At 50.9% G+C, this 16,776-nt stretch overlaps 3 protein-coding genes across 4 annotated transcripts; 2 read left to right on the forward strand and 1 right to left on the reverse strand.

The window, feature by feature from the left end:
* Nucleotides 1-92: 92 nt before the first annotated feature.
* VTN (vitronectin) lies at nucleotides 93-3,857 on the forward strand. Its single transcript, XM_067715923.1, has 9 exons — nucleotides 93-110; nucleotides 952-1,075; nucleotides 1,169-1,288; nucleotides 1,365-1,712; nucleotides 1,790-1,929; nucleotides 2,189-2,345; nucleotides 2,517-2,669; nucleotides 3,082-3,432; nucleotides 3,661-3,857. The coding sequence occupies exons 2-9, from the start codon at nucleotides 1,012-1,014 to the stop codon at nucleotides 3,771-3,773; spliced, it is 1,446 nt and encodes a 481-aa protein (XP_067572024.1). The 5' UTR covers nucleotides 93-110; nucleotides 952-1,011; the 3' UTR covers nucleotides 3,774-3,857.
* Nucleotides 3,858-5,140: 1,283 nt separating this feature from the next.
* Nucleotides 5,141-6,718, forward strand: SEBOX (SEBOX homeobox). Its single transcript, XM_067716071.1, has 3 exons — nucleotides 5,141-5,171; nucleotides 5,335-5,495; nucleotides 5,668-6,718. Exons 1-3 carry the CDS (start codon nucleotides 5,141-5,143, stop codon nucleotides 6,046-6,048), a joined length of 573 nt encoding a protein of 190 aa, XP_067572172.1. The 3' UTR covers nucleotides 6,049-6,718.
* A 4,973-nt stretch (nucleotides 6,719-11,691) lies between these two features.
* Nucleotides 11,692-16,762, reverse strand: TMEM199 (transmembrane protein 199). Of its 2 annotated transcripts, none has more exons than XM_067715926.1 (6): nucleotides 16,498-16,762; nucleotides 14,672-14,745; nucleotides 14,258-14,347; nucleotides 13,703-13,745; nucleotides 13,378-13,490; nucleotides 11,692-13,076 (listed from the first exon to the last, which is right to left on the reverse strand). In XM_067715926.1, the coding sequence occupies exons 1-6, from the start codon at nucleotides 16,706-16,708 to the stop codon at nucleotides 12,984-12,986; spliced, it is 624 nt and encodes a 207-aa protein (XP_067572027.1). In that variant the 5' UTR covers nucleotides 16,709-16,762; the 3' UTR covers nucleotides 11,692-12,983. The 2 variants fall into 2 exon arrangements, with proteins under 2 accessions (XP_067572027.1, XP_067572026.1); XM_067715925.1 differs by having other exon boundaries at nucleotides 11,692-13,079.
* Between the last annotated feature and the right edge of the window lie 14 nt (nucleotides 16,763-16,776).

The raw sequence follows: 16,776 nt of genomic DNA on the forward strand, positions 1-16,776 counted from the left end.
TCCATGGAGAAGCTTCTCCAAAGTCACACTCCCCTCTGATTATAGAACAGAAAAAAAGCATCGGAATCTCTGAGGATCACTCCCTCCAGGTGGTGGGAGGACTTCCAGAGGTATGTGAACCCCTGAAAGTGGGCACAAAATCAGGCGTTGTGTGCCAGTGAGCATTTTCTAGGTAGAGGGATCCTATTTCTCACTGGAGCCTAGAAGTGTGGGGAACTGGGCCGCTTGTTACCGATGGGGGAGGATGAGGGTGGGGTCAGGGAGTGGCCTGCTGAGAAGCAGTAAATTAGTGGAAGACTCAGGAATCACATCCAGTCCAAAGGGTTAATATTCACCCAACTTACCGTGCTGTGAAGACCAGCTTGGGGACATCAATGCACCCTGGAGATGAACCCAGAAATGAAACTTTGTTCTTTTATGATAAAAAAAGTGTCCCCAGCTCCTACCCCCTCTTTCACCGCCCTAAATACACAAGGGGTGGGTGAACCACCCAGCCAGGGATGTGCCTGATCAAACAGGTCACAGGTCAATAACCACTAATGGAGAATGAAGTTGGAGCTACTCCAGGAGTTGGGCATTTTGTCTGCTTTAGCTCCCAACACTCTGTGAGGCGAGTATGATTAGTCTCATTTCGCCAAAAAAAAAGAACTAAGGCAGGTAAAGCAGTTTGCCCCAAGGTCCCACAGCCCGTGAGCGGCAGAGTGGGACTTCTTTCTGCCCTCCAGATTCACTGTGCTAGTGCACTTCAGAGATGCCCCGGAGCTTGGTAAGGATCCTATTCACAGCTCTCCCAGGCCCGGAGTTCCAGGAACATGACCCTCTGCTGCAACAGCCTCTGGGGTCGGGTCACTGGGGGCTGGGCTGGGGGTTGAGCAAACAGAGCAGTAGAAAAGGCAGCTCCTCTTCTCTGGTTCCCCTCCTCCTTGTCTTGCCACTCCCTCCCTTCCTCAGGCATCAGAGCAGAGACCGCAGAGAACCTACTTCACCAGGCTCGAGGCTGGAGGCCCCGCCATGGCATCCCCAAGGCCCCTTCTGATGCTGGCCCTGCTGGCGTGGGTGGTTCTGGCTGACCAAGGTGCCGGAGGGTGTTGGTGGCCATTTGGGTCAATGTAGGGTGGGCAAGGGTGGTCTGGGCTTGGCCGTGCCAACTGATACCCCCTCCCCACAGAGTCGTGCAAGGGCCGCTGCACTGAGGGCTTCAACTCCGACAGGAAGTGTCAGTGTGACGAGCTCTGCTCTTACTACCAGAGCTGCTGCTCCGACTATGTGGTCGAGTGCAAGCCCCAAGGTGCGTTCAGAGTGGCTGGGCGGGCCTGGGGTCCCCTCTGCAGCTGGAGACTCACTACCACCCTCCCCGCCTGCAGTGACTCGTGGGGATGTATTCACTCTGCCAGAAGACGAGTACACCTTCCATGACTACCGCGAGGAGACCAGATCCAATACCAGCGTCCAGGCACAGCCAGAGAGCCCCACCCAGACCTTTGTCCGGCAGGCCCGGCCTGAAGAGACTACTGAGCAGACACCTGTTCTGAACCCTGAGGAAGAAGCCCCAGGACCTGGGCGGGAGAACTCAGAGCCTGAAGTGGGGACCGTCATGCCCGAGACTGATAATCTAGGGATCTCCGAGTCCCCAGCAGAGGAAGAGCAGTGCAGTGGGAAGCCCTTCGACGCCTTCACCGACCTCAAGAATGGTTCCCTCTTTGCCTTCCGAGGTGACCTGAGGGGCAGGTTATTGGGGTGGGGGTCTGCCCCAGGAGCATCCTCCCTCACACAGCCTCCCTCCCTCTAGGGCTCTACTGCTATGAGCTGGATGAAAAGGCAGTGAGGCCTGGGTACCCCAAGCTCATCCGCGATGTCTGGGGCATCGAGGGTCCCATTGATGCTGCCTTCACCCGCATCAACTGTCAGGGGAAGACCTACCTCTTCAAGGTGCCAGACCCAGGGGCTGTGGGTCAGGGCCGAGCGTATCTAGGCAGAGGTTGAGGGCTGCTGTGCCCAGGATCAAAGTAGGCAAGAAGGCTGGATTCTGGCCTGTGGTCCCTGGCTGGGGCTCTGTGAGGACACAGAAGCCCAAGACTCCAGGTCCTGGGTGACAAGCCTGGAACTAGGGCTGCCGCCTTGGGCGGGGACTCTGCCTCTGTGCACAGCCAACTGCCTCCTCACCCTCTTCTCCTTCCCGACCCCTTAGGGTAGTCAGTACTGGCGCTTTGAGGATGGTGTCCTGGACCCCGATTTCCCCCGCAACATCTCTGAAGGCTTCAGGGGCATTCCGGACAACGTGGACGCAGCCTTGGCCCTCCCCGCTCATAGCTACAGTGGCCGGGAGCGCGTCTACTTCTTCAAGGGTACTCGGGAGGCGAGGCGGGAGGCAGGGTGCGCACGCGCTGCAGCAGTCTTGGTCTCCTTTAAACTTCGCTGGCGACAGGCCTCAGATTATCCCCACCCCCGTTGCCAGGAGCTCCTAACTTCCGCAGCCTCTGGGCTTTGCAGCCTTGCTCATGGCCACCCTTCCCCAGGGAGACAGTACTGGGAGTACGAGTTCCAGCAGCAGCCCAGCCAAGAGGAGTGCGAAGGCAGCTCCCAGTCGGCCGTGTTCGAACACTTTGCTCTGCTGCAGCGGGACAGCTGGGAGGACATCTTCAGACTTCTCTTCTGGGGCAGTTCCTCTGGTACAGAGGGAGGGCAACTCTTGCGTCCCCATCCAGAGGGCTGGGATCCCCCAGGGTAGAGGTAGGGCTGAGCTGGCCTGAGGGGCTGTGACTGTGCATCTATCAGTCAAAAGCTGTTTGCTCAGGCCAGACTTTGCTTCTGTTGACCTTTGTAGGGGAGGCCTGCCTCCACCCGGACCCCACACCTTGGACTTTGCCTAGCACAGCCAAGAGCACAGCCAGCAGAAGGCGGAGCTGTAGCTGAGGCAACCGGGGAGGGATATGGTGGAGGGAGGCCAGGGGAAAGCGTATTGAACAGGTAGTCGGAAGGCTGGGATGCTGGGCTCTGCCATTAACTTGCTGTGTGTCCTTGGACAAGGCATAGCCCGTCCTTGACCTCCAGGGCTCCCCATTAACCCCTTCCTTGCCACAGGTGGTGCTGGAAAGCCCAGGTTCATCAGCCGGGACTGGCATGGTTTGCCTGGACAAGTGGACGCGGCCATGGCTGGCCACATCTACATCTCAGGCTCAGCTCCCCGCTCCTCTCGGACCAAGATGACCAAGTCTGCGCGTCGCAATCGTAAACGCTACCGCTCGCGCCATGGCCGTGGCCGTGGCCGCAGACGCAGCCAGAACTCCTACTGGCAATCTCGTTCCACCTGGCTGTCCTGGTTCTCCAGTGAGGAGTTGGGCCTGGGAGACTATAACTATGATAACTACGAGATGGACTGGCTTTTGCCTGCCAACTGTGAGCCCACCCAGAGCGTCTACTTCTTCTCAGGAGGTGGGAGCCCTCGCCAGCCCTGTAGCTGGTCTAGCTGGGTCATCCCTGCTGTCCCTGGTCCTCATGGGCTGAACACAGCCCTTGAGTGGTGACTCCAAAATGCCAGGCCGGGAGTCCTCTGGTGCATTGTGGATGTTCACTTACCCTTCCAGGAGAGACCCAGGTCTTAGGGCAGGATGGGCAGGGCCAGGCAGGGTCTCATGCACCCTCTCCCAACCTCTCTTCCAGACAAGTACTACCGAGTGAACCTTCGCACACGGCGAGTGGATGCTGTGATCCCTCCCTACCCACGCTCCATCGCCCAGTACTGGCTGGGCTGCTCAGTCCCTGCCCAGGAGTAGGAGTCCGAGTCCAAACAGCTGGGCCTCTGCTGCTCCCTCCTCCAACATCCTCCTCCCAGCTCAATAAAGATCCCTTGGCCCTGAGTTTAAGACTACTGTCCTGACTGGAGTGGACAGGCAGGAGGCAGGGATCTGCCTGGGTAAAAGAGGGGAACTTGGGCAGTCAGTGTGACTTGGGGGAGGGGACAGAGAAGATCCTTCTTTGTGTCCACCCTGTGTTGGGCTCAGGCCCTCTCCATGAGCCAGAAAAGCTGTGGGTTGGGAGAGCCTCGTGAGAGAAAGCCTTCCTCGCACACGGAGCAGCCCCCAGCAACCCACCAGCAGCTAAGCAGGAGCTTGGACCCCTCTGAGGACGACAGGAGTCACCAAGCTACCCTACCCAGCCCTGGGTTTGTTTTGCCCCTTGTCATTGACTATGGTCTTGGAAGGGGCAGGGGGGCAGGAGGTGGTGGGTTCCAGCTCAGCTTTTCTGCCCATCCTGGACCTGAAGTGCTGTTAGCGCGGACCCTTGGGTCCCTGGGGAAGCGGTCATTGTGCTCCCCCAAACCTATCCCTATGATAATGGGCCTTTGAGGTCTCTGTCTTGGGTCTGGGGTGCAGAGCACTGAGGCGGGAGAGACAGGAAGGGCAGGAACTGAAAGGAAATTCAAATGCACCTATTTCTCTTAGAAAAGTGGCCCAGAAGACTTCCAAACGATGAGTACACTGTAAAAACAAACATCTTTCTCAAAACCCCTCAAATGTACTTGTGGAACCTCCTCCGGTTCCAAGTTCCCGGACTGTAGGAAGTCCATCTGGGCTATCGAAGGGCCAGGGACAAAGGGCTAGGTGCAGGTAAAGCTCTAAAGCAGAACTGAGGGTGATCTGGTGGCGACATCTGCTCCCAGCCCTGCTGAGGGGAGGGTGGCTGCCGCTCATCTGCTGTCCAGCTTCTCGTCCTGTCCAGCTTCCCCAGCCCCATCCTCAGTTGTGGGATAGGACTCCACCCGCTCTCCCCCAAGGCAGCCAGCACCAGAGCCCCAGGAGGAGCATCTAGAGAGTGATCTCGTTGGCTTCCTGGACGGAGCCCTGGGAGGATTTTCACAAAGTACAGGATTTCAGACACAGACTGCCAGAGTTTGAGCTTTGAGGAGGGGGGCTGGGGCCAGCTTCTTTTGTGAAGCCCCAGAGGAACAGGGTTGCCCCACCCATACCCCTGCAAGCCCCCTTTTCCTCCGGGGCTTCTCAGCCCTCCTCGAGCTGGATGCTAAACCTCCCGCCTCCTGGAGGCGGGGCCAGCCTTCTGAGCAGGATAAAACTCCACGCGGAGGGGAGCGGTGTGGGCACAGCCTTGGCATGGCCATCGGGGTCCTAACTGTGCCGGCCCCATGGCCAGTCCAGTGGACGCGTCCCCTGCAGGTGATCTGGTGGGGAAAGGGTGGGCAGGGCGAGGATGTGGGGAAGGTATGATGGGTAAGGTTGAAGAGGGGTGGGGAGTAGGGGCTTCAGGGTCTGTTGGCTTTGATGCTGCAGTGGAGGCTCTTGCAAGGAGTCCTGACTTGACCCCCATCCTGGCCTGCAGGCCATGCCAGTGGGTTGGGTCCCCACCGGAGAAAGAGGACTACCTTCAGCAGAGGGCAGCTGCTGGAGTTGGAGCGGGTGTTTGCAGCACGGCCTTACCCCGACATCGGCACCCGTGAGCACCTGGCCCGGGTCACCTGCCTTCCTGAGGCCAAGATACAGGTGAGCTGTGCCCCTCCCCCCGACCTCAGGGTCGGGGTGCTCTCACACAGCAGATTTCTAAGCTTGAGTCACAGTCCCTTCTCTCTGGATATCCTGCCTCCAGCTTCTGCTTTCCCTGTACCTGGGGGGAGGGGATGCTGGCACCGGAAGAGACTCCTTCTTTCCTTACCAGGTGTGGTTCCAGAACCGCAGAGCCAAGAGAATCAAGAGTAGGAAGCCAGGAGGCCTAAGTCCCAGGCCCGAGCCTCCCCAGAGATCCCTTCCTCTTCCGGACACCATCCAGCAGTCCTGGGAGCCCCGCACCCTTGGCCAGCCTCCACCCTCCAACAGCACAGCTCAGTGTGCCTCTGTGTGTCGACATGCCTCCTGTCCAGCTCCTGGCTTGGGTTCAGGGCAGGGCTGGGTAGGGGCTAAAGCTACGGCCCCATGGGGACCGGCTGGTGCTTCAGGGGTCCACGTCTCTTCAGAGCGAGCTGCTCCCCAGACCTCACTGGGCAGCCTGTCTGACCTCATCTATGCCTCGGCAATTGTCACCAACCCGGACCACTCCTAATCTAGGTCTAGAACTTGCAAGTCCCTTCCTCTGGCTCCTGTAGCCCATCCTGCCCCTTAAGACTGAACACACCAGAAGCGGATCCCCTGCCCTCTCCTTTTACACGAGGCAGTTCTCTTATGGGAAGAAAGATTAGCTCAGGGATCCCTCTCTCTGCTGTCCTCCAGCCCAGCCTAGATGCGGGTGCTATGGAGTGACAAGGGCCTGGCTTCTGCTACCCAGCACCCTGCCCCTCCAGGGACACCTGCCCATCATCTTGGCAGGAGGTACCTACAGAGGGATGAGGTGGGAGCCCATGTTTCCCACTTCTCCTGCCAGGCCTGGTCCCCAATTCTTCTCATGCCAGCTGACAACACGTCCTCCCTCTAAAGGAGAATGGGCAGCTGCCCCTCACCGAAGGGCCCTTCGGGCCATTACCTAACTGACTGTCAAGTGAGCTAGGAGAGTGCCGATCCTAACTTTAGACTGCAGGGATCAATCCTTAACAGATCAGGGCCCCCTCTCCTGTCCTCCTGCCACCTGGATGAATTAATCACAACCATGGATCTGAAGAGGGAGTGATATTAAAGTAATAAAGTAGAAATAGGAACGCAGGGCTTACGTTTATTTAATTTTCACAAATATCAGATTGGCTGCCCTCTGACCTGGGGCTGCGGAGACAACCTGACAGATTTCGGGATGGGGTGGGTGTGGTGCATGTGGTAGCATTGGGTTTTGATATCACTGTCGTCTGTAATACCAACTAATCTCCAAATAAAACCCAAACTCTGTACCTTAATCTGGATTGTTGTGTGCTGCAAATGAATTGGGACGACGGGGGCCGTTTGCTTTTGAAATTTATCTCCATCACCTAATCCCTAAACAGGGCCAGGTTCCCCGCAGATTCTGGGTGGGAGGTATTACCCAGGCTTCTGCTGGGATTGGTTAGAGGGAGAGTTAATCGAAGGGCTTAGGGCTCTGGCTGACAGACCCTGGAGAGATGGGAGCCTCAGCTGCATCCCCTGCTCCCGGTCCCGCTTGTTCCGGGACACTCCAGCTGCCTCCACTCCTGGAGCTGCTCTGCCTCAGAAAGAAAATCTTGGGATCTGCAGTTGGTCTGTGCCGGATTCAAATCCTGGCTGCTGTGTAGTCTTGGAACTCTGCAAAAGTCTATGAACCCGAAAAATGGGGATGATAATACTCATCTCCTCTCTGTGTTGGGAACGAGAAGCAATAATGTAGGTGAAGGGCTTCACGTGGTGCGCGACACGTTGCAAAAGCTCTCAACGCACGCTAGTTCCCGCTCACTCCCCCTACGGCGGCCATGAGAAACTGGGAAGGTCCCAAACTTCTTGCTCCTCTGGCCTCCTGCCAAGGACTCCCCTTTCTCCCTGGGAAGCCCTGGACCCAAACTGCACTGGAGAAAGCATGGTATAGTGAAACAGAGGGAGTGGCTGGGGCTGAGAGCAGAGTTCCCTTCTCTGGGATGAGAACTAGAGGACGGGTCACCTGATTCCTATTTCTCATTCTGCCCTTGCAGATGGACGCCACCTGCACCATGGCCATTTCCTCAGCAGGCACTAAGGCTTTGACCGCTTTAGTCTCAGAAGCCAGCCCATAAAGGAGCTCTATATTAATGCCACAGAAACCTATTGGCTTGTGAGCAGGGGGCTGGGATCAGGTAAGGATGCCATCCCAAGAAAGAGGAGTGTGCGGGGAATTGACTCCAATGGCATCCTGAGAAGATGCCCTGGGTCAGAAGCTATTTAAGAAGCCCTGCTCCACGGGAATTCCCTGGCGGTCCAGTGGTTAGGACTTGGCCCCTTCACTGCTGTGGGCCCAGGTTCGATCCCTGGTCGGGGAACTAAGGTCTTACAAACTGCTTGGCAAAAAAAAAAAAAAAAAGAAGGTCTGCTCTTTATCTAAAATTTGGAAGTCTTTCAACCTGAATCCAGGTACATGGAGGCTGTGAAAACTTGAGGATATGTGGGCCCCCCGGCCCACGGAGTTTAGCACAGGTAAGTACAGCCATGACTCTCCACAAAGCTTCAGTATAAGCTTTTTTTCTCTCTCTCATGTTTCAGGGTTGTATAACAACTTATTTTGCACAATAATATCTTTGTATAATAATTTTTATTTTAAAATGTATTTATTACCATAATCTACTTAATCATCTTACTGCTGATTTTTTTTTTCTTTTTCTTTTTTTTTGCGGTACGCGGGCCTCTCACTGCTGTGGCCTCTCCCGTTGCGGAGCACAGGCTCCGGACGCGCAGGCTCAGCGGCCATGGCTCACGGGCCCAGCCGCTCCGCGGCACGCGGGATCTTCCCGGACCGGGGCACGAACCTGCGTCCCGTGCATCGGCAGGCAGACTCCCAACCACTGTGCCACCAGGGAAGCCCTTACTGCTGATTTTTAAGTTGAATCCAATATACAATTTTATTTTTTTTGGCCTCGCCGCTCAGCTTGCAAGATATTAGTTCCCCAACCAGGGATTGAATCCAGTCCCACGGAACACCAAGTCCTAACCATGATGTCTCCATGTTGCCTGTGAAGTGAAGGCTCATGTCTGCCCAGTTCAATGCCTCTCACCCTTCTCACCCTGGAGTTGATAAATTACCAAATTTCATCTTTCCCTTTTTTTTTGGGGGCTGCACCACACGGCTTGCAAGATCTTAGTTCCCCAACCAAGGATCAAACCCATGCTCCCTGCAATGGAAATGCAGAGTCCTAACCACTGGACTGCCAGGGAATTCCCTCCAATATAGAATTTTATTATTAGACATAACTCTGAGATGAACACTGGCATGTATTACAAACATCACTTACAGATATTGATAAATCACTTTTTTGTGTGGGTAGCTTTTATTTTTATTTATTTTTTAGGGGGTCCTATTGAATTTTATTTATTTGGTTTTGGTGCTTTAAAATTTTTTTTAATTTTATACTAGAATATAGTTGATTACAATGTTGTGTTAGTTTCAGGTGTACAGCAAAGTGATTCAGTTATACATATAGATATATCTATTCTTTTTCAGACTATTTTCCATTATAGGTTATTACAAGATATTGAGTATAGTTCCCTGTGGTACACAGTAAGTCCTTGTTGATTTATCTATTTTATATAAAGAAGTGTGTATATGTTAATCCCAACCTCCCAATTTATCCCTCCCCCAACTCTTTCCCCTTTGGTAACCGTAAGTTTGTTTTCTAAGTCTGGGAATCTGTTTCTGTTTTGTAAATAAATTCATTTGTATCATTATTTAGATTCCACATATAAGTGATATTATATGATATCTTTAACTTACTTTCACTCAGTATGATAATCTCTAGGTCCATCCATGTTGCTGCAAATGGCATTATTTCATTCTTTTTTATGGCTGAGATAAGTTGCTTTCTAAAAGGGCTGTTGGTATGCCTTTTTTAGATACTTATTTTTATTTTTTTATAAATTGATTTATTTTTTAATTTATTTTTGGCTGCCTTGGGTCTTCGTTGCTATGCGCGGGCCCTCTCTAGCTGCGGCAAGCGGGGGTCACTCCTCGCCGCGGTGCGCGGGTCTCTCACTGCGGTGTCCTGTTGCCGAGCACGGGCTCCAGGCACGCGGACTCAGTAGTTGTGGCGCCTGGGCGTAGCCGCTCCGCCGCACGTGGGACCCCCCGGGCCCAGGCCCCAAACCCGTGTCCCCCGCACTGGCAGGCAGACTCCCAACCACTGTGCCAGCAGGGAAGTCCCTACTTTTTTTTTTTTTTTTTTGCGGTACGCGGGCCTCTCACTGTTGTGGCCTCTCCCGTTGCGGAGCACAGGCTCCCGATGCGCAGGCTCAGCGGCCATGGCTCACGGGTCCATCCACTCCGCGGCATGTGGGATCTTCCCGGACCAGGGCACGAACCCGTGTCCCCTGCATCAGCAGGTGGACTCCCAACCACTGCGCCACCAGGGAAGCCCCCTACATATTTTTTAAATACCTCTTTTTGCTGATCCCTGATGTAGATCATAACTGTCCAGATATCTTTAGGTCAGTGTGTGAAATGTTTTCTCTAAGAAGAGTTGAAATGGAGGATGGTTCTATATTACTGACTAAAGCCAAAGGACAAAGTGATGATCAGTTTAATCCCCAAGTCTGTCTCATGGCACATGAGTTGTCAGGCTCCCTAGTACCAAAGCTTAATGGTGACCCCACAAAAGTATAGGCAGTATTCTCCACTCTTCCCTCGAGCACCCTAAGTATGAAGTAAAAGAAAGGAGAGAGAATATAGAAAATTAGGAACTGCATCAGACACAATGAATACTTCAACCTCAGACTCCTGAAGGTCAGGAAGAGAAAAAAAGAGCTAACAATTATTAAGCACATGGTGAGAATGAGTTCCCACTCCATGTTAGTACTTCATATGTACTTTCATTTGACCAATTTTCTAACTTTAGGAAGAGACTGAATAGTGTTAAGTGTGGAGAATGGTGACATGACAGCCAAGAGCCAGGGGTTCTAGTCTTGGCTCTAATAAGCTCTGTGGCCTTGGACAGACCAGGTGATCCTCCTGAATATTAGTGTCTTTGTGAATTGCTTGGTTGGGAAAATTAATCTAAGTTTTTGTGGCATTTAAAAATTCTGTGGTTCTCTGTTGTTTATTTATATTTTTGGCTGTGTCGGGTCTTTGTTGCTACGTGCCAGCTTTCTCTAGTTGCGGCGAGTGGGGGCTACTCTTCATTGTGGTGCGCAGGCTTCTCATTGCGGTGGCTTCTCTTGCTGCGCAGCACGGGCTCTAAGCACATGGGCTTCTGTAGTTGCAGCACGTGGGCTCAATAGTTGTGGTACACAGGCTTAGTTGCTCTGTGGCATGCGGGATCTTCCCAGACCAGGGCTTGAACCCGTGTCCCCTGCATTGGCAGGGCAGGCAGATTCCTAACCACTGCGCCATCAGGGAAGTCCCTGGTTCTCTGTTCTGATTTATATGTTTCAGAATAAAATCTGTGTATTTTTTCCCTCATTTTTCTTACTGTTCTCGGCCCCAATACCCCAGAGGTATTCATTGTCAAAGGTGGAGAATGGAATACAGACCAAAGCAAATAATTCAAATAGATTTTTTAAGCACATAGCATAGATATTGGTCTGAAGGTTAAAGTTCTTTCCATTTGCAAGACCCAGTCACTTGAGAAGGGATGATGTCTACAAGAATTCTAAAAATCTGGCTTGGCTTTGCTTATCAGGCGCAATGAGTGACTCAGTGTAGCTTTTTAACTCAATCTTAAACAGTCTGGGTTGCTAGAAACACTGTACAACGCCACCTGCATTTTTTCTCACAGTTGACATTTCTTCCAATCAACAACAGAAATCCTAAGATTTCTCAATAAAGTTATCCGAGGCGTAACAGAAGGGCCTAAGCCCTCCCTCTCTCTCATGCAGAATATTGCCCTGAGAGGCTGACTTGCTATAATTCAAGAAATTGGCAATATTGTAGAGGAAACATCTACTGAGCCAATGAGTGTATAATTTCTAAGAACAGAATAGTGTCCTGGGAAAAAAGAAGACCATGGGAGCTCATACACTGAACAAACGGAAAGACAGAATCCACCATTAGGAGCAGACCCTGACCAATTCTCACAACTATGGAAATCTTTGGGCTTTTGTGTTGTTGTGAGATTTGAAATAAGAATACACTGGATACAATAAATATTTATTGGATAAATAATAATGCTGCTATAATTTCTAAACGTCTTATACAGATTCTATCAATACACCACTAATCTAAGTTCTTAGAAGTTTAACATTACATAGAGACTTCAGGACAACCTAGGAGTCTTTGGCTCCATTTAACAGAGGAAGGACCGAAGTAGATCATTTGACCTCTCTCAGCCTCAGTTTTGCCTTCTGGAAAAGGGGCCTAAAACCACTTCCTTTTCCAACCTCCAGGATTGTTGTGAAGACAAAAAGCAATCATGTAAAACAATTAGTCAACTGTGAACTTTTACATACTATTGTTTTGCACCTATCCAAACATGTTTAAGAATCCACATAAAATAACCTACATTAGGCTAATGTATAACAATATGTACACATATCATATATATTATAAAGTGTATACTCATATTTATATAATTATACATGTAGTTAAATCTGAAAATAGTCCCGTCTACCAATAATATCTCCCTTTACTAGTTGAGACAATTCACAGTAGGCATACTCTCCCCACAAATACAAACAAGCACAAGGGGTTTTGCAATTAAAAGCAAACATACTGTTTTGCCATCTGAACTGTTTTCATTTTTGGAAGCAGAGCAAAGGGTGATAGGAAGGTGGGAGGTTTAAGGAGGGCTGGTGAGTGGTGGAGACGGGCAGAAGCATATAGAAAATCTGAGCAAGGCAAGCAGAAGGAAGAAGATGAAAACAGAAACTAAGATTCCAAAAATGTAGCTGCCTTGCTTCTGATTCCACCGTCCTGTACCACCCGGCTTTCTCTTATTTGATGTCCTCTAACTGGTTCCTCTTCCAGCACAAACTGAAGAAAGGGAATCCCTTCTGCCTTCTTGGAGTCTTCTGATCTAAATTACAGGTCTGCATCAAGATGTGTGGAGCAAGGATGACCACTGGTTTCTGCACCTGGGCAAGTTCAAGGCAGTATGGTCTACTTCTGGAAAGGCCTGGATTCTCTTTACTTCCAATGGAAGAAAAAAACCCAGCCCCAGCAATGCCCAGAATGGACTGTAGAAGGCAGATGGGCACCGGGTTCAGGAGAATGTACAGATAGACCAGTTCTTTCCAGTCATTGTCTGAGTTTCCTCTACTGCCCACTCTGTAAATTGACAGAGGATGGGGCTCCCTGCAGGAACAGCAGGTGGTCTTGGCTCGGCCCTCTGACTAACCGGAGCTGAGTACAAAGAGCCTGATGGGTTGACTGAGAATCAGTGATTGGGAGCTGGGAGCCTGGAGTCTCCAGACTTTGATGATGAAGCACGGTTACAGCTCTCCCAGCTCACCTTCCATCACCCGCACCATGATGTACAGCTCAGCCAGACCCACCACAGAGGCCACGATCAATGCTGCCAGTACCTGCTGGGAAGTGAGAGAACCAGGCTTAGGGGATGCAGGCCAGCTTCCAGCTCTGCAGCCTCTAGCACCTAATAAGGATGGAGAGGACCTCAACCCAGCCCATAAGTTGGGGGGAAGGAAAGAAAAGAGAATCTGGATTCTCTTGAGGTTATTACCTACCTCTATGACTGTTGGCTGGATCTAATGTCCCCCTTGTTTATCACATAAATACCTAACCTGTTCAAGGCATTTTCACATATGTCCTCCCTTTCCCACTAACACTCCCACCTGGGGCACCCTGCCCTGACCAGTACCTACTCACCGAGGTCATTTCTGTGAAGATATACTGGCTTCCAAGGTAAGTGCAGACGAAGGCAGCTGCCACCGTGACAATGAAGTTAAAGATGGTGATGACCAGAGCCTTCACTGACCTCACTTTGGGGAGGAGCCCAGGGAAGAAACCGTTAGGTCAGCATCCTCCAAGAGGCCCTTTTATCTCATGGCTGCCTCCCCCCTCAGCTGGGTTTCCCTCCAACAGCAAGCCTGAATAGCTCAGGCTTAAACCCAGAGCACTGGAGTGGGAAGCAGGGCCATGACTGACCAGTCCCAGGGACAGGCTTTAGCAACCTGATTTCCTAGTACCTCACCTTGCTTTCCCAGGTCACTGAGGGTTCCACCATGCCTTGAATCCTGGGAAAAAGAAAAAGCAAAGGATTTCAGAATGGAAGCAGCTCAGAGGCAGCCCAGCAAGTATTCATTTGTCAGTCTGGGCTCAGCCCTCTTTATTACCCAACACATTAGTTCTGCCTTCTCCATGGATTTTGTCTGGGACCAGTTGGATTCTTCTCTGGACCACAGGTCAAGCATTTCAGAGAAGAGACATAGGTTCCCAGTACCCATGTACCCCTCTCCTGCTCCGGGGCAGGAGCATACAGAGAATAGGACGGAGCCACGTCAGAAGAATGGCTCCAGGCTCATCCCCACCCTCTATACCCTTTAAGACTCAGTCACCATCTGAGCCCAGAGTCTCAGTAAATGAGTTGGGAATTGTATTTGGCTTGTACGCAGCACAGAGCTTCTACGGTCCCTTAATAGTATACAAGCCAAGTTTCCATGTTGCTTCTTTCATTTGTACCTCTTCCCAGAGCAGGGCCCTGCTTTCAGGGGCTACACAGTCCATGTATTGAAGAGCGGGCCCTTACCTGACAGGTGACATTGCGGGTGATCCGCTTATATTCCTCATTGGCCAGATGTATCTTAATCTTCTCCAGACGGGCAACTAGCTCTGGGTTCTGAGGCAGAAAAATCAAATGAGAAGAATGATACTCCCAGCTTGCTAGAAAGCATGTCACAATCACTAGTTTCAGGCGACAAAGTACTAAGAAGACCCGCGTACCAGTTCTGCCTCCAGTGCTTTGGAAACTATTTTTTTTTTTTTTAAATTTCAGTTCTCCAAGCTGTCAGACTAGGAGGACAATATCTGGTTCCCCAACCCCAGCATTCAAGGATTTAAAAGACAAATTTTTGAGCCCAAATGTTGATTCATAAATTTGGATGTATCATGAGTAAACCCAACTCAACCAACACCCACTCTCACAAATATATCCCTTACATACCCGAGGAGGCTTCACAACCTCTGGGAGATAGATTTCACTGCCTTCTAGGAGCTCATGAAGGTATAGTGTGGAACCTAGGAAAAAAAGATTTCCACAAACATAATGATGCATAGAGCTGAGGTTGAAGGATTAACATCAGAGAAGGGTCTAGCTCTTCAGTTCTTTCTACCAAAATAAAACATGGCCATGCCTATACCAATTCATCTCCAGGATCATTTTCAACTGGGAAGAAACTAGGACAATCCCATGTAAGTATCTCCTAGTGCTACATACTGACTTTAATTGTTGGCTCTCAATTACCCTACCAACGTCACAGCCAATAACATGTAAGCCATTTATATTTGCCTTTAAGTTAGGTAATTTCTGTGGCCACAACAGAACTTGCCCTAAATAGGTTTAAGGCGTAGTGGTGGCAAATACTCACAGGACACTGTACTAGATGATCTCTATGGTCCTTTTTAGTTCCAATAATTGAAGAATTACCCTTCACACTTCTGGGTAGGCTGTTAATTCCGGCAAAAGACCTCACATGTCAGTTAGTCCTACTGCCCCCCTTTACATGTTCAGGGAACTGAGGCCCAAGGAAGAAAAATGACTTCTCCAAGAAGAGTTAATAGCAGAGTTAGGTCTAGAACTTAGATGCTACTCCCCGTTCAGATCTTTCAACACACTTTTCCATCATCCTATATCTAAAAACAAAAACAAAAAAATCCCATTAGGGAATTCCCTGGTGGTCCAGTGGTTAGGACTCCGCACTTTCACTGCTGAGGGCCCGGGTTCAATCTCTGGTTGGGGAGCTAAGATCCCACAGGCTGAGCGGCGCAGCCAAAACAAAACAAACAAACAAAAAAACCCATCAGATTTGGCACTTTTGCTAAGAAATCCAGATTCCCAAACAGGGCAAGCTCACTATGCTAAGTTGTTTTTTAGTGTGGCTTAAAAGAAAGAAACTGAACCTGTGCAGTGGTATTGGGTTAGAACTTGGACTTCCTCAAGGGTCAGGTGGGCCTAAGTGGGCCTGGAAGTTAAGAGGAGACTCAAGAGAACAGAAACTGCACAAGTAAATTTTGTCATCCACGAAGAATTCCCATGGAAATTATGAAGGGAGTGGGCTCCCCAGGGTTTATGAGGTGACTCTTGGGCTGGCCAGATGATCACTCCATGGGTGAAGGAGAGTGATGGATTTGAAACCCAGTCCCCCTAAAACTGAGTTCCCTTAATGAGTTTATAATTAATCTCTCTATCCAAAACTTTATTCCCTTTCTTGTCCCCTCTAACCTCAATCCTTTGCTAACAATACTAATGAAGCAGAGTCAGATGACTAAAACTGCTATTGCTGATGACATCTTTAATGTACTAAAAGTGCTGTTATAGATATCATCATAAACCTGCAAACTCAGGTTGTTTCTCCAGGGCAAGGTAAGCTAACAGACGCCGGAGCCATGGACCACCTGGCCTGAGAATCCTTAATCAGAGACATCCTGACTCGCAAAACGACAATTAGGAAATGTCACATGACAGTGATTATTCCCAGTCTCTTTGTTCTTCTCCCTTAAACGAAAACCCCTTAACTCAAAGACCAAGCTGAAATGGATCTGAAGCTTGTCTCCCACTCCCTTGCTTGGCACCCTGCATTGAACACTGTACTTTCCTTCACCACAACCGTGCCTCAGTAGATTGGCTTTGCTGGGAGTAACGCAAGCCGCGAGTTTGGATCCGCAACAGATACATCCCTCATAAAAATGATAGAGGTAGGAAAAAAGACCTCAGGAGAGACTAAACTCTGGAAAAAAGGAGGCGACTCTGGACTGGAGACTGGGGCTCACCCCTTTCTCTCAGGTACTGATGCAGGTCCCGGATCAGGCGGAAAGAAACCAGGCGAGCGGGGCCAGCCGGACGATCGCCGCCCTTGTGCTTCTTCCCTAGCACGGCCTCAAGTTCTTCCCGCAGCTTCCCGGGCAGCTGCTCTGGCTCCAGCTCTCCACCGGGGCTCAAAGCGCGTACAAATCGCTCGCCGACTAACAAGGAAGACGCCATGACTAGCCGACTTTAAGGTCAGGTGACCCCGGGCTGGGACTTCCGGCCGCCTGTGCCGGAAGGAGCGC

This window comes from Pseudorca crassidens, chromosome 19 (genome assembly GCF_039906515.1).
Source record: "Pseudorca crassidens isolate mPseCra1 chromosome 19, mPseCra1.hap1, whole genome shotgun sequence".
NCBI lineage: Eukaryota > Metazoa > Chordata > Mammalia > Artiodactyla > Delphinidae > Pseudorca > Pseudorca crassidens.